The sequence below is a fragment of the Phalangium opilio genome, unplaced genomic scaffold (genome assembly GCF_054372755.1).
Source record: "Phalangium opilio isolate 3A_F unplaced genomic scaffold, DU_Popi_V2 ptg000200l_1, whole genome shotgun sequence".
In the NCBI taxonomy this organism is placed as follows: domain Eukaryota; kingdom Metazoa; phylum Arthropoda; class Arachnida; order Opiliones; family Phalangiidae; genus Phalangium; species Phalangium opilio.
Genome location: NW_028324213.1, coordinates 1,600,696 through 1,615,802, shown reverse-complemented (window position 1 = coordinate 1,615,802; position 15,107 = coordinate 1,600,696). Strand labels below are relative to the sequence as shown.

Below are 15,107 nucleotides of genomic sequence, written 5' to 3'. Positions count from 1 at the left end.
TTTTTCTACCTTTGAGATATTTGTTTGATCGTGATGGTGATTTTGTATCTTGCCCAGAAGCTCGGCCATTTCGTATGGTCTCCTCTGAACCTCAAGATGTTAATTGGCGGAAGTTTGATGCCTGAATTTCCGTTGTTTCCAGCGCTGCTTTGGTGATTTGGCGGCGTGGGTAGCGGTAGTTGCCCGATGACGGTTGATCCACCGTAGCTGGATCCTCCTTGTCCGTTTGCCCTTCTGATAGCCCTCGTTGATTTCGATTTATAGAGAATGATGATGTCCCTCTCGTTGATGGCTTCGTTTCTTTCTTTGAATAGTTCGGCTTCGTCTTCAATGAGAGACTCTACCTTGGCGTCTAGTTCTACTAGCTCTTCTTCTTTTTGTAGTAAAATGCTTAGATTGTCTTCAATATCATCTATTACAGATGAAATTGTTGTGTTATTGAGAAGCGCGTCTAGTTCAATTATTGTTCTTTTAACTGCGTCGCGAGTGCTTTTTCTTGCAGCCCGTTGTAGATTTAATTTGTCCAGACGCGCTTGTTGCGCTTTTGAAGTTTTGATTGTTTTTGAGGATGAGGATTTCGGGTCGTTTGTTTTGTCGACCCCGTCCATATTTTCACCTGTAATTTCGTCTTCGTTTGGCATTGTTTCGTTTCGATTACGCGTTTAGTCCCGGGTTTCGCGTACCATGTAGAAAATTGGACTTTTGTTTTATCCAATTCCTAGGGTTTGCTGGTTCTGGGAGAGCTTGAATTTTTGCCGCTATATCGCCCACTGAAAAACGATACCGCGTTCCTTTTGATTTGTTTTAATTGGGTGCTAACCGCGTTTTAATTTAGTTTATTTATCCTAAGGTTAATTTCGAAGGACAAGACTTGGTTTTTTTATTTTATTGACTACTCTCAAATTTTTACCCATCTTGCTTGCGCAGCGAAGAGCAGAGAAGTGATTCCTCTCTTTACAATGATTTCTATAGAAACCCAGGGATGACGTCAATAGACTTCATGGCGCCTTTCGGAAACATGGAAAGTTTTTTGGGGTGCGTGATCTTTACCACACACGCCCCATGTTTCACGAAAGGCAACCTGCATTTCTTTACAAAGGCTTTAATCCCTCTTTTTGGGGGTTTTTATATTTTTTCTTTCAATTTTAAAGTTTACATCGAGTAAAGGAACATTTACAAGAATGTTTTTAGGTTTTTGAAATTTAAGTTATACAGTTTGAATTATACAGTTTGGTATTTTATATTTAATTTAATTTGCTAAGTTATAAAATTAAGATTTAAAGAATTTTATTAAAATAAAGCATGCACATTTTTAACACTGACGTGACAGTAATTGGCACTTTTAGAGACCTAAGAGAATCAAATATTTGAAGTTAACAACCTATAATTTAACTCTTTATTAAAGGGCTATGTGTAGTACCATATCTGCAAAGTAAACTTCTTTTCCAAACATGTAACCAGTAACCGGAGCTTCTGGTGGAGCAATACGAAGGCCTTGAGACAACATACCCGCCATGTTTGTAGTTCTGGAACCATGCTATAGAAGCTTTCTATTATGGAGTTTTTGGAGTGGTCGGTAGCGTTTGCGTTCTCCCTGACGAGCAATTTTAAATACTTCATCTACTTCAAGTTCGTAACTCCTGTGAGTCTCAGCGTGCGTGTTCTTTACGTATGTTACAAATGTCTTGAATTCTTCGGATTCTTTATCTAATACATCAATTTTAGTTTTCAATTGTTCATAATGTTGATCTATTGGATCTTTGGTCGTTCAACTCGTTCCACCTTCCTCTTTAACACTGGCTATCTTGTAACCGATCTCCACTTCAAGAAGGAAATCTAGCATTTCTACCTTGGATTTTATTATCTCAACCTTTGCCAACATTATTAATCCAGGCCTGAGCGCGCATTCTCCGGGAGGCGGGAAGGGAGTCAAGGCGTATTTCGGCACCGCGCATAGATGTCGCTTTTCAGAACCTTTTTTTCTCAAGCGAAATTTTAAAGCCAGAAAAACTGTGGGGTAGAGGGATGGGCTTGGGTAATTCAAAATCACGAATTATTAGAATATTAGGGAATTGTTTGCACTTCTACATTTATAATTACCTTTTCTTATCACATAGGAATGTTACAACATTTTAAAACTATAGATAAAATAGCGTCACATATTAAAAATAGGACTAAAATAGTTTTACATTTTAAAAATAGGACTAAAATAGTTTTACATTTTAAAAATATAAATAAAATATTGTCACATTTTAAAAATATAAATAAAATTTAAATTTAAAAATAGGCATAAATGCGGTCACATTTTAAAAACGGGAATAAAATAGGGTTGGCGAAGTCTCAACATTATCGAAAAGAGGGGGCACTTTGGTTCCAAAATCATGAGGTATTAGCGTAAAGAATCTATTGGTGCAAGCTATTAGCTGGGCTTTCTTTTTATTGACACGTTCATTTTCGAGTAAAGCAAGGAGTTCCGCCAAAACGGAATACGCCTATTCAATTTGTTTTCTCGAAAGTTTTCCAAATGGCATTTTCTTGAGATCAATTTCAAACTTTAACATGGCCTTCTTCCTTTTCTCCACGTCAAAGATAAGGCGAATTTGTTCTTGGATGGCGTTGGGAAGTTTAGATCCAGATCCTACTACCAGTTTTTCTTAAGTTCCATTCTCGGCGCCATAGTCAATGTCAAGTGGATACATTTTATTAGGAACCTTTGAGGCAGTGTGGCGTAACTCCCACGGAGTTCCTGTTTTTTCTTCGTAAAGCCTTTTGAATTCGGCAACAGCTCCATACTTAGTGGCAAACTGTTCTGTCTTGTTTCCACCAGTAGTAGTTCAAACACGTCCTCAGCTCCGAAACACCCAGTAATTGTTTCCTTTGTCTGACTCTAGAAGTTGAAGCTTGTAAAATGAATTAGATCCTTGAGTATAGTCGACTTTTGCGAGAACAGCGTTGAAAGCTCCTTCTTCGTTTTCTAACAAGTGTGTGATGGCTTCAAGATTTGAATCTATTTCAACAGCTACGCTGCCTTTCTCTGTCAGTTTAACTTTCGTGCTCTTTCCAGAGGAGAATGTTAAGTCACTTTTTCCTACAGCCGCACTTTTGAGTCTTTTTTCAGCAGCGTAAGAATTAATTCGGTCTTCAGGATTTCCACCCCAACTGGCTATGCTGTACTGTTGGATCATAAGAACTAAACCTCCATTTTCCAAAGCACTTAAAAAGTCTTCAGATACAACGTGAACATTGTGTTCCTTAGCTTCACGAATTTTCTTCATATTTTTCTCAACATCTTCCTTGGTACTTATAACGCAAGGTGTAGTTTTGTCAATTTCAGAGACAACATTGCCTCCAAATCGGGCAATGGTTTTCTTCAGAGCATCTTTGGAACTTCGAAGATTACCAACTAATACTATTTTAGCATTGTCCAATGGTTGTGGCTTTCTATTGATACCCGAGGTTGATGGCAAAGTTTTTGGTGAACTTGGAGTAGGTGCGTTTGCAGGAAAGTAACGGTCTCGCTTTATGTATTTGTAGCTGTTTAAGAATGGATATTCCTCTTTTAGGTCATCTGGAATCTGGAAAAGCTTTCATCCTGGTAGTTTTGTTACATTTGTACATTTTCTCCTATCGCTTGCATTCCCAGTACAGTGATAACCATCATTTGAGAAAATAAATTGTTCACCGTCACATTCTGTGATAGGTTCAAGAGATCCAAACGTCATGATATCGGAAAGTCTATGTAGAACTTTGCTGTTTCCTGTCGAAATTTTTTGGTCGTTACCTTCTAAAAGTTCCACCATTTCTTTTTTTTTAAGATGATTTTTTTCAAGCGCGTCACTATGTTTATAAATTAACTGAGACTGTTCCTTTCCTTAAGAATTTGCTTCTCGCCCAGATCTTCTTTAAGGACTTCCTCTTTCTTTATCTTCTTTACTGGAGTCACTTCTATTTTCTTTATTTTTTCTTTGATGGCCTTTTGATCTTCAACTCCGAGTGTCTTAAATCCTGGTATTTTAGAGCCTTCTTCAAAAAACTCCAAAGTTTCTCTCGCTTGTACAAAGCAATCAACGTGATACCACGCTAATATAGGGCTCGGACTCCGTTATACATTATCTGAAGTTATAGATATTGAGATGTGTATATTATTTATAAATATAGCGGAACGAATAATGCTAATGAATACGTTATTTACAAACAATAACATATGTGTATAGAAGACCTTAGTGGATATTCAATTGACATTGTTAGTATACAACATTAGCGCTAGATATTTCTATTCCCTTATAATATTGGCAACTGATAAAGATAACATATTTGTTCTTTTCCATAACCATTCATACAAGCTTTATTTCTGAAAATAGTCTCTCTCAGACAATGTATAGCAACGTTACCGTTACTAACGTATATCTATGGGAGGTTTAAATTTAATTCCGTGCCTATATAGGACCTGGCTTTGTTTAATATTTAAAAATATGCTTCAAGATGACATCAGTCGTTACAGCTGTAAGCGACGAAACTCGTGTTTCACTACGAAGGCGTTATCATTTTACGACTTTCGTTACTCCTAGCTTGATTCCCTGGTGTTTTAATGATAAATGACACCAAGACGTTAATGAAATAACGTGTGTGTTTGGTAACAAAAATGATTTGAACGAGATAGCCTCTCAATAACGTTTTAAACCTTCAGTCTTAGAACTTGATTAACACAAGAGATCCAAAGAGTGTCAACGGATATCAATGCGTAGGACGAACTTTACAAACGCGGTGGGTAACTCTGCTTTGAGAAAGTGACAAGCATGCAAACGCACATAGGTGTACTTGTAAATATCGGTGCCTGAACAATAATAATAAAGCTTAAGTTACGTGGATATTCTTATCAGCTATGCATAAGAGTTCTTTTAGTTAAATTCACTAGTGTTTAGTAATTACCAGGTCAATTCGGTTAAAATTAAATAGCTACATGCAGTACGCGATGTACAAGTTAGCTGAGTTATGTTATTAAAATTTATGCACCTTTTTGTAAATATGTTTTTAAATACTTTTAAATGTTTCAAATGAAGTTTGACTTATTAATAAAGGATCTTGTGCATTCTATAAACGTACACTTAGTCTTCAGAAATCACCTCAAAAATTTCGCCTTGACGCCGGACAAAAATCCACAAGCGCGGCTTTTCAAATAGTTAAGCTCTAATAGAGTAATGACGAGTGAACTATATATCGCGTACGTGATTAGGTTTAGTAACCTTGCTTCAAATATTCTGATGTTGAGAAGAATCGTGTTACAATTACCCCGCTTTGTGGTACACTTCTCTCGAAAAGATGTTTTATGTACTGTTACAATGCACGAAAAACCAACCGCAAATTCATTAACGAGGTATTTATTTCCCGGTACAGAACTAAGTATTGACTCACAACGTGAATGAAAACGTACCGTAAGGTCTCTCAAGTTTGGTGCGAGAAAAATGACGCGCGCTTTTCCATTTTCATTTCAAAATTGTCACATTAGGCATAACTACTTCAAGTTCTTTGGAAATGTAAACTTAATGAAACTAAAGTGCGAAAAGGTTCCGGGCGCTACACTAAACGGAGTACATTTGGATCTCACTGTATTCTGATAAATATGAAATACTTCTCAATCAAAGCCTTTAAACCAAGTATGGTTTGACAAAGACACCTACTCACGCTTATATTTGGCTGTGTTTTTAAACCTGGAAAAGATTTCAACCCAAGAAACTAGAGAGCTGCATGGAAACGGTAAATTTCCATTTACCGCGGTAACTATTGAAAACCGTGGGAATGGATGGCTTTTCTAGTAATATCACATATTCGGATCGAAAATGGACGAAAAAAAACAATATGAAATGGAAGTTGTTAAATTGATAAACATTTTAGTTGGAAATGGTTGGTAAATGGATAGAATCTATTTTCTATGGAAAATTCTAAAATAAATACTGTATTAGACGATATATGGCAATATAACATAGGTGCCACTGCTACTCATCTCACTTAGTTTGTTGTTGACTAGTTACTAGCTAGTTTGTTGTAGCCTAGTTACTAGCTAGCTAAGCTCACAGTACCGTCTTCTAGCTCGTATTACTCTTACTTTACCACAAGAGATTCATGGCTATTATAGCTGTCAATCGGTCCATTTTAAATTTTTGCGCCAAATTCTCGGAATAGATATTTTGGGAAGTGACTCACGCTACTTGGCGACGGGCGAACAAGAGTCCCTCAGTCAAGTGAAATTTTTCTACAGTTTTTCATCCTCCTTATTTTTACTAAAATTCCCGATGAAGAACCCGTATTGCAGTGGTAATTTTGGGCTAAACCAAGACGCTCAAAGGTTATATTCTTTCGAACTCTTCGGTAGGGAAATGCTTTTCTGCTGTTGTTCATTTCGTTAATGGTTGGAACTGCAATAACGTTTCTTAATTGGGAATGGGAATGGTTGGTATTTGGAAACCACGGATCGGCAACGGATGGGGAGGTTGATGAAAAATATGGGTGGAATTGGTAAACAAAACTGGTATGGAAAAAATGGTAACGTTTGAAACTGAAATGCAGCTCTCTACAAGAAACTAAATCAAGTAAGCTTGGACTAGACACATGTATTTGATTGAATTCTGGGAAACTTTGAAACATTTTGACCAAAGCTACTAAACCGAGAACGCTTGGGCAGGGACACCTAATCCCGCTTGTATTTAATTCAAGTTTGTAGCTGTCCCACGTAGTGCAATGGGATTTTGGCTGAAGGGTTGCCCAAGAGTGGGAGAGCTAAATTTACTTTAAAATTTGAGACTGAAAAATAACTTAAAAGTCAACTTTATTCCTTTGAATAAAATTAATGGGTTGGTCGAACTAACGTCGATCAGAAGTAATTCGGTGGAATAATGAACTGATTTTAACAAACAAAATTATTGCTTTAAACCATAAGCGTGACTCAGGCGAAAGTGAAATAGAACTATGGGCAAGAGAAACCCATAAAGACTATTGATAAAACTTTTTATTTGAAGGGTTAGTATTTCAATATGAAACAAAACATTTCTAATTAAATTTTTGTACAGAGTTATGACACACATTTACAGTTCACAAAACCAAATAGGGTTAATAATCAAAATCAGTTTAGTTATTTAGTAATTTCTTTAGTTAAAGTTAAGGTCAACAAAAATAATTTAACACATACTACTCAGAAACAATATTCTCATTTCGCAACACGTTTCATTTTATTACCGAATGCTTCACATAATATATCAAAATGATGCCAAACATTGATGCGGGTACGCGGAATCTCCAATATGATCGCAATGGATAATGAAACGAAAATGGATCACAACTAAGTTATGAAACCATAAACGAGTAGCCAAAACGTAGGATTTAAAAACATGAAGATTTTAAACTGTCAATGAGGTCTGCAGGTATTTCTTCAAAATGTAACATATTGTTGATATATAATTTTTATTAGTTGAATATATTCTTATGAGTAGTAAAAAGATGTGTAATAAGTTGCAATTTTTTTTAATGGATTATAAAGTATATGACGAAATTATTTTCTTTTATCTATAGAAAACGCTATATACAATTGAACGCCGACATTTATTTGTAGATACGCCTTGTTTATATTTTGTTTGTTGTTATCAAGTCTAAAGTTACGATTATTAAACTGATAAAGTATTTCGATTATCACTGTTTATAACAGTAAATTGAATAAATATATACTTCTTTTGTTTGTTTGTAGATATTTGTATATAAACAAATTCATCGTCTACTTCAGTTACAATCCATTAATGCATATCGTATTATTCTAGGAGAGCGATAGCTCTCTTAGATAAGACCTCATACCGACTTTAATGTATAAGGATGGTTTTTTGATTGGTTATAACTTTTTTTGTATCGTATTAACTGCTTTGAAAAAATTCCACAGAACTACAATTCGGGACCTAAATATGTGGTTAAAATTTCAAAAAGATCCATCCATTAGTTTTTCTTATAAAAAATAAAGTTGCTAAGGGTGGTTTTCATTTCCATAAAAATTTTACGATATTTTGATGAAAATCATGAAATTTTCCATAGAAATAACATGGGAAAAATTTAACAGATAGCCTTTTTGTGGAAGCCGTCATGAAATAACTATACGTTTGTTTGATTTGAAAACGGTTTCAAATGAAAGCCTCATATTTAGTATTTGTGCTTTCCAGCTTTCATTGATTAATTTTAAGTTTAAGTATGTTTAATTTTAAATTTTCAAAATTACCCCAATCTGCGTTATTTAAGCATGGATAGACTGATTTACTAGAAAATTGCAGCGCGACCAAAATTGGCCTTTTTTTGCGTTTAGTTGCGTCATATTAATCCGATTGTTTTTTCTTAATGCCTTTTGGTTGAAATGCCCTATCGGTAGTGAGATAAGACTGCTTTAATATTGCCGCCGTGACAAATACCCCGTTTGTGGTCGCCATTTTTTTAAGGGGCAAAAATTTGAGAGTGGGTCCTTTATCGTTGTCATTTTCATATTTTTTGAGGATTTGCTGATGGATAGATTTTAAATATAATATAAAGTAGGTTTCAAGTTTTAATATAAGCCTAATTTCATAATTTTCCACCTTTCTATTGTCCCACAATCTGTTTCTAAACTTGCCACTTTTTTTAAGGCGGTGAAACCCGTGAAATTGCGCTAAGCCTTGGTCGCTTCAGCCCCTTTAATGCTTCTAATCGTGGTGCGCAGCCATGGTGAATTAATTTCTCTAAGCCTTGGTCAAAACAATATCCATAGTGCACCAGGCCCGTCAATCTTATTTCCCATCCTGGTTTCCTCATATATGCTCTGTCTTCGAAGTCTGCTTTGTATTATGCTATGAATTTATGCTTTATTTATTTCGTAAGCATAGGTAACAGTAGTGATAGTTAAAAATGCCGTTATTTATTTACTCAAATCAGGGTTCCATTGTATTAATTAAAACCTTGTATTCTACCTAAATGATTAAAATGTTTCATTTGGTAATGCTTTATGAAAAACAACGCTCACTACAGAAGATTTATACACATATTCCTCACCAACGTAACACGTTTGTTTACCTTGTAAACTATTAAATACAATAAATACTATTGCCATTAACGGTGATTTTCTGGAAAGTATTGACAGCAAACCTTATTTTCTTAATTAATAGTTTACATATTTATAATTTAACTCAAACACACTTTTAACAAGTTATATTAATTGTGGTTATATGTAATATTTCATGAATGAAGCTCAGTTTCGAACAAAACCACTATTAGTGAGCCATCCAACAAACAATGGTTTGGAACTAATAATAATAATAATAGATGGAAATGATTAACGCAAGTTGATAAAGAAATTAATAATCTTTTGATTAATTATGTTAGAAAGGAAATGATTTACGCAAGTTGATAAAGAAATTAATAATCTTTTGATTGGAAATGATTTACGCAAGTTGATGATAAAGAAATTAATAATCTTTTAATTAGTTATGTTAGGAAGGAAATGATTTACGCAAGTTCATAAAGAAATTAATAATCTTTTAATTAGTTATGTTAGGAAGGAAATGATTTACGCAAGTTGATAAAGAAATTAATAATCTTTTAATTAGTTATGTTAGGAAGGAAATGATTAACGCAAGTTGATAAAGAAATTAATAATCTTTTAATTAGTTATGTTAGGAAGGAAATGATTAACGCAAGTTGATGATAAAGAAATTAATAATCTTTTAATTAGTTATGTTAGGAAGGAAATGATTTACGCAAGTTGATAAAGAAATTAATAATCTTTTAATTAGTTATGTTAGGAAGGAAATGATTAACGCAAGTTGATAAAGAAATTAATAAATTAATAATAATTTGATAAATATTATGGGGAAGAATATAATACTTCTTTTCCCCTTCTGATATGGGAACTCATGACGGAGACAATAGGGAGCTAACAGTTCTGACCCTGAAACGTCACACCCTTCTATCTCTTACTGGAGTTTCATCCCCCCTAACGGTTGGAAACAGTATTCTACTCGCAAAAATTCCAACCAGAGAGGGGCTGTGTGACGTCAGACTATCTGTTCCCCCTAGCCAGTTGTTAGCTCCTTATAGCTTTTAGACCAAACTACATTTTAAATGTCAGGAAGCTTTGACTGTAATTGGATTTAGGAATATTTTGAACTAATAATTCTACCCAAATGATTAAAATCTTAAATTAGGTAAGGCTTTATGAAAAACCACGCTTTCTACAGAAGATATCCACATATTTCTCGCCAACGTAACATCTTTTTATACCTTGCAAACTATTAAACATAAGAAAAAGCACTGTCGTTAACAGTGATTTTCCAAGGAAAGTAATGACAGCACACCTTATTTTGTTAACTAATGGACCCAAGATTTATAATTTATCTCAAACACTTTTAACAAGTTTTATTAATGTTTATTTTGTTACATTTTAAATATTTTTTGTTTTATTACATTTTTAAATATTTTTGGTTTAATACATTTTAAAAAGTTTTGGTTTATTAAATTTATATTTTTTGACAGTTATGATTATTAATTTTTTTGAAAAAAGACGCTCTACAGTGCTGCCCCCAATAATTCGTCTTCAGCGCTAGCTAGGTTAGTGGTGGTCTTTAGAACTTTCGTAACCGACCAATCAAAATTGTTTTTGCTGGTTTGCAATCAGGGTTGGAAATAAGAAATATTTCTTATAGGACGTGTGTCCAGTGACCCCCTATTTGACTCGAAAATTTATAGGACATTGTAACTGGAGTGTGCGTGCCAAAATATTCTCGCTTCTCCATAGTCAAGATATCAAAATTTCGGGATACTCATTGGTCAAACTGTCCATAGTTTAAAAAAAAGTTATGGGACATTTTAAAATTTTATTGGACAATGTCCACTGTCCTGTGCTTATTTCCGGTTTCGGGCTGCCAGATTCTGAGTGAGTCTGACGTAGCAGACGACAAATGAGTTTTCCTTTAAAATTCTCATAGAGTGGCACAGGCTTAGCAATTTTAATTAATATTTTAGTTAAAAATGGTTTATTGTTCAGTTTTTAAGTGTAAAAGTCGCACGGAAAAAGATAAGGGGATTTCGTTTTACTGTTTTCCTTGTGTAAATAAGAAATATGGGCCTTATATTGAAGAACTTTCGCGTAAAAGAAGGCAGGCTTGGGTTAACGCCCTTCATCTTGAAAAAAAATTTTCAACTTTTGATCTAATACAGAAATGGCATAGAATATGTAGTCGTCATTTTATTTCAGGTAAGAAATACTAAAATTAAAGAAATGGTACAAGTTTTAAAATTTTTTCATTAATGCAATGTATTTTAATTTAGGAAAACCATCAAATTTGGAGGATGAGACGCACCCTGATTGGGTTCCATCACTTTTCCTGGGATATAGAAGTGTGCAAAGCTTAAGATCTCCAAAATCTAGACTAGATTTACATAATCGGTATTTAGAGCGTTCTGAGAAGAAGAGAGAATTGGAATCAAAAAGTGAAAATGCGATCTCAATGTCATCATTGGGAAATGATCTCTTCGTTTCTGTGTTAACGGAAGATAGTCAAGATGATTCTGTGTTAACGGTAGACAGTCTAGATGATTCTGTGATTATGGAAATAAGCATTCTTGAAGACAGAATTGAAGATTCTGGAAGAACTGAAGTTGCTTGTCAATGCGTACCACTTTTTTTAAATGCATCTGTTCAAGCTAATGTTAAAATGGTGGAGGCATCGAGTCAGACAAGCAATAATACATACAAAACTGCCGAAATTCAAACTGATCTAACCATAGAAAATATAAATTTTTATGAAGACTTCAAAAAATACAATCAAATGAAACGAGGACCGTTTATTATACTTGCCTTCCATCAATTCTGTAGTACCATTTGATTAGATTTAAGATGTTCATAGTATATTTTTGCAAATTTTAAATTTTTTATTGCACAATTAAGGTGGAAGGAATAAAAATTATCACAAATTAAGTTTTATCACTTTTTCTTTCCTGGTCTACCTCTACCTCGGTTTTTGGGTTGGTTTTTAGAAAATATTTTGTACTTGGGGCCTTTGTAATTTTTAAAGATATGTAATGAAAGTTATTATGAAACTATTTCTATCACAGTTCTCATTATCACAAGCTATCATTCTCCCCTCTTCCCCTTTACCGCAATAACAATACTTTTTATTGACCAGATTTTTACAATTGCGGCTAGAGAGTTCACTGGAATTTCTCTAATGCCATTATAGAGAACATTTCTTCTAAAATGCTTACAAACCAATTCTAATAATATGCACTTGTAAAAATTTTTTGTACATTTTTGAATTATTTCTTCCCAAAGTTCAGTCAGGTAAAATTCTTTCAATTTTGACTTCATTCAGTGTCCAAATGACAAAAATCACAATAACTTCTATCACGGATCATCATTTGGGTTTGTACTTGATAATAGTAAGCGTAACTAGAGGACAGTTTATACTTCTTCGTTTGTTAACAATATTCCAAGCATGAAGATTTCGTAGTTGCATACTCGTCTATTTTTATTTCTCTTACTGAATAAGGGCATTTGATTTCTAATAATCCAAGACCGCAGCATTCGCAAGAAATTTTGTTATCAGGTGAAGCTCCCATGAATGGGAAATCTGGGTTTATAACCAATCCTGACATAAAACACAGATTTGCAGGAGCATGTTTTGAAATTTCCAAAAATATTCAAACAAACATCTCACCTCATGTCATTGTTTTCAAGCAAATTGCTTTAATTTTTAAACCGTTTTCTTCCCTTTTATGACTGCATACTTATACTTTAAGACTTGGGCTCTTTCCACTAACATCTCTTTCTGCCACTTTCTACAAACTCTATATACTCCAAAAGGAGAATAATCGTTTGTTCAACAACGTTCAATTCTATGATATAAATGTAATTATAATTTTGCCCGTTAAAACCTAAAAACTACCCTTATGTGATAGATTTAAACAAGGTTTAACTAGTAAAACTTCCTTACATACAGCCGCAATTTTGATTTTTAATAGGGCACCTTCCCCCTCTTTAAAGTTCACTTTTTTTCGGCTTTTCGCCCTTACCACACCCCACTCAGGGAGCACATTATCCTATTTTTGAGCTCACTGCCCCACTCGATCACGCAAGTTGCACGCACTTGCGTGATCGAGTGGGCTACACCCTTACGAACTCTGCCTCTTCAAAGTTCACTTTTAGGCGGCAACTTTCCGAAGCCAGGCTTAAGGTTCGTATTCCTCTATTAAAAACCTGTATTTAATTATATCTATTACTTCAAATTATATTTAGAAGTATTTTATGGGTTAATAAGTTGGTTATTTAAACCAACTTCGTACATCGTTTGTGCTCAATTATTTTTTTCTTTCCAATTTTCCTTTTGTTAAAGTTTATGATAAGCCTATTTTTTATTACTCACATTTCATTATTACCTACATCATTGAAATCTGAGTGTTTTGCAAAGGGTTCTTTGTGTACCTTTGCAAATTCAAGGGTTTCTTTGTGTACCTTTGCAAATTCAAGGGTTTCTTTGTGTACCTTTGCAAATTCAAGGGTTTCTTTGTGTACCTTTGCAAATTCAAGGGTTTCTTTGTGTACCTTTGCAAATTCAAGGGTTTCTTTGTGTACCTTTGCAAATTCAAGGGTTTCTTTGTGTACCTTTGCAAATTCAAGGGTTTCTTTGTGTACCTTTGCAAATTCAAGGGTTTCTTTGTGTACCTTTGCAAATTTAAAGGGTTTCTTTGTGTACCTTTGCAAATTCAAGGGTTTCTTTGTGTACCTTTGCAAATTCAAGGGTTTCTTTGTGTACCTCTGCAAATTCAAGGGTTTCTTTGTGTACCTTTGCAAATTCAAGGGTTTCTTTGTGTACCTTTGCAAATTCAAGGGTTTCTTTGTGTACCTTTGCAAATTTAAAGGGTTCTGTGTGTACCTTTGCCAATTCAAAGAGTTCTTAAAAAGTTCCTTGTGAACTGCTGGGTGTAACAAACATATTTGCAAAACCCGTTGCAATATATTATTAAATACATTATTGTGACAGCCATTCTTGACTATTTAAAATGGTTACTCGAGAACAAGCTAAGCGGAAAAAAAAACGCCTTGCAATGGGGAAATCTAGAACAGAAGCTAACTTAAAATTGCAAGCTGAGAGTAAAGCTTTGCAAAAGAAGCAAAGTAGGCAACTTTGCCTTAAAAAGCACTATTTGAAAAAGAAGGAGTGCTTTCAGAGAAAATACGCAAATAATCAAGTTGCGCGTAAATCTGGCCTTGGTATTGCGAAAAAAAAAAATTGGACTAAACCACGTGGTGGCACTACTAATGTGGGTTCCCAATCAAAAAATAAAAAAAAATATATGAAACCCACTAAACAAGATAAGTTTGGTTTTGCAAAAAAGCTTCTCAATGCGGGAATTTTCAAAACGAAAAACAAAAAAATTATAGCTGAAAGCTATAAAAGGTTTCTAGTCAAACGTCTAACTGAAAGACTGGCGGCGTCAGAGTCTTTCAACGGTGAGACTAAAAAACAACGCACGAAGTCTATCTCTCACAACCTAAAATGCCAAGTGCTAGCTGGTAGAATATTGCATTTCAAAAGGCAATTATATTCGGCTTACCACGCCCAAGTAACGAGGATAGTTAGTGAATTTAAGGATTTTGTCAAAAAAATCAAAGAAATTGGGTCAGTCACTTGTGACAATTTGACAGAAGTTGTGGGTGGTAAAAGGCTTCACAGTAGCATGAAAGAGGCCTATTTCCATGAAACTACCTATTATCCGATTGGAAATAATGGTAAAATATTGAAAAATGACGATGAGTCACATTACGGCAAAATTTTTCAATTGGATTCTGATGGTCGTGTACGAAAAGTTCTGAGAGACCGTGTTACCACTTCGACTAAAGAATTGTTTGTTGACGAAATGGGAAATATCGTTGACATGAAAAACAATAACGCAACTAGTAATGTTGAACTAGTTTTACAAGTTAATGAATCGGGAGATGTTACGAATCTTTTCAACATTGTTGAAACTGAAGAGAAGAATCCAAAATCAAATTTTGTGATCAATGAAGGTGGGTTTATTGAAACCCAAAACAAAACTGTATATTGGGAATG

General features: G+C 34.3%; 1 protein-coding gene and 2 long non-coding RNA genes across 4 annotated transcripts; 2 read left to right on the top strand and 1 right to left on the bottom strand.

Moving 5' to 3' along the window:
• Positions 1-7,798: 7,798 nt before the first annotated feature.
• On the top strand, positions 7,799-9,132 carry LOC149622050 (uncharacterized). The gene is made up of 2 exons (XR_016374998.1): positions 7,799-8,555; positions 8,649-9,132. It is a non-coding gene; the product is annotated as an uncharacterized LOC149622050 (long non-coding RNA).
• Positions 9,133-11,025: 1,893 nt separating this feature from the next.
• LOC149622049 (uncharacterized) lies at positions 11,026-11,974 on the top strand. The gene is made up of 2 exons (XM_089853612.1): positions 11,026-11,251; positions 11,326-11,974. Exons 1-2 carry the CDS (start codon positions 11,026-11,028, stop codon positions 11,880-11,882), a joined length of 783 nt encoding a protein of 260 aa, XP_089709738.1. The 3' UTR covers positions 11,883-11,974.
• Positions 11,121-13,565, bottom strand: LOC149622048 (uncharacterized). 2 transcript variants are annotated; one of them, XR_016374997.1, is made up of 4 exons: positions 12,990-13,565; positions 12,714-12,891; positions 11,358-12,644; positions 11,121-11,261 (listed from the first exon to the last, which is right to left on the bottom strand). It is a non-coding gene; the product is annotated as an uncharacterized LOC149622048 (long non-coding RNA). The 2 variants fall into 2 exon arrangements; XR_016374996.1 differs by having other exon boundaries at positions 12,714-13,564.
• Between the last annotated feature and the right edge of the window lie 1,542 nt (positions 13,566-15,107).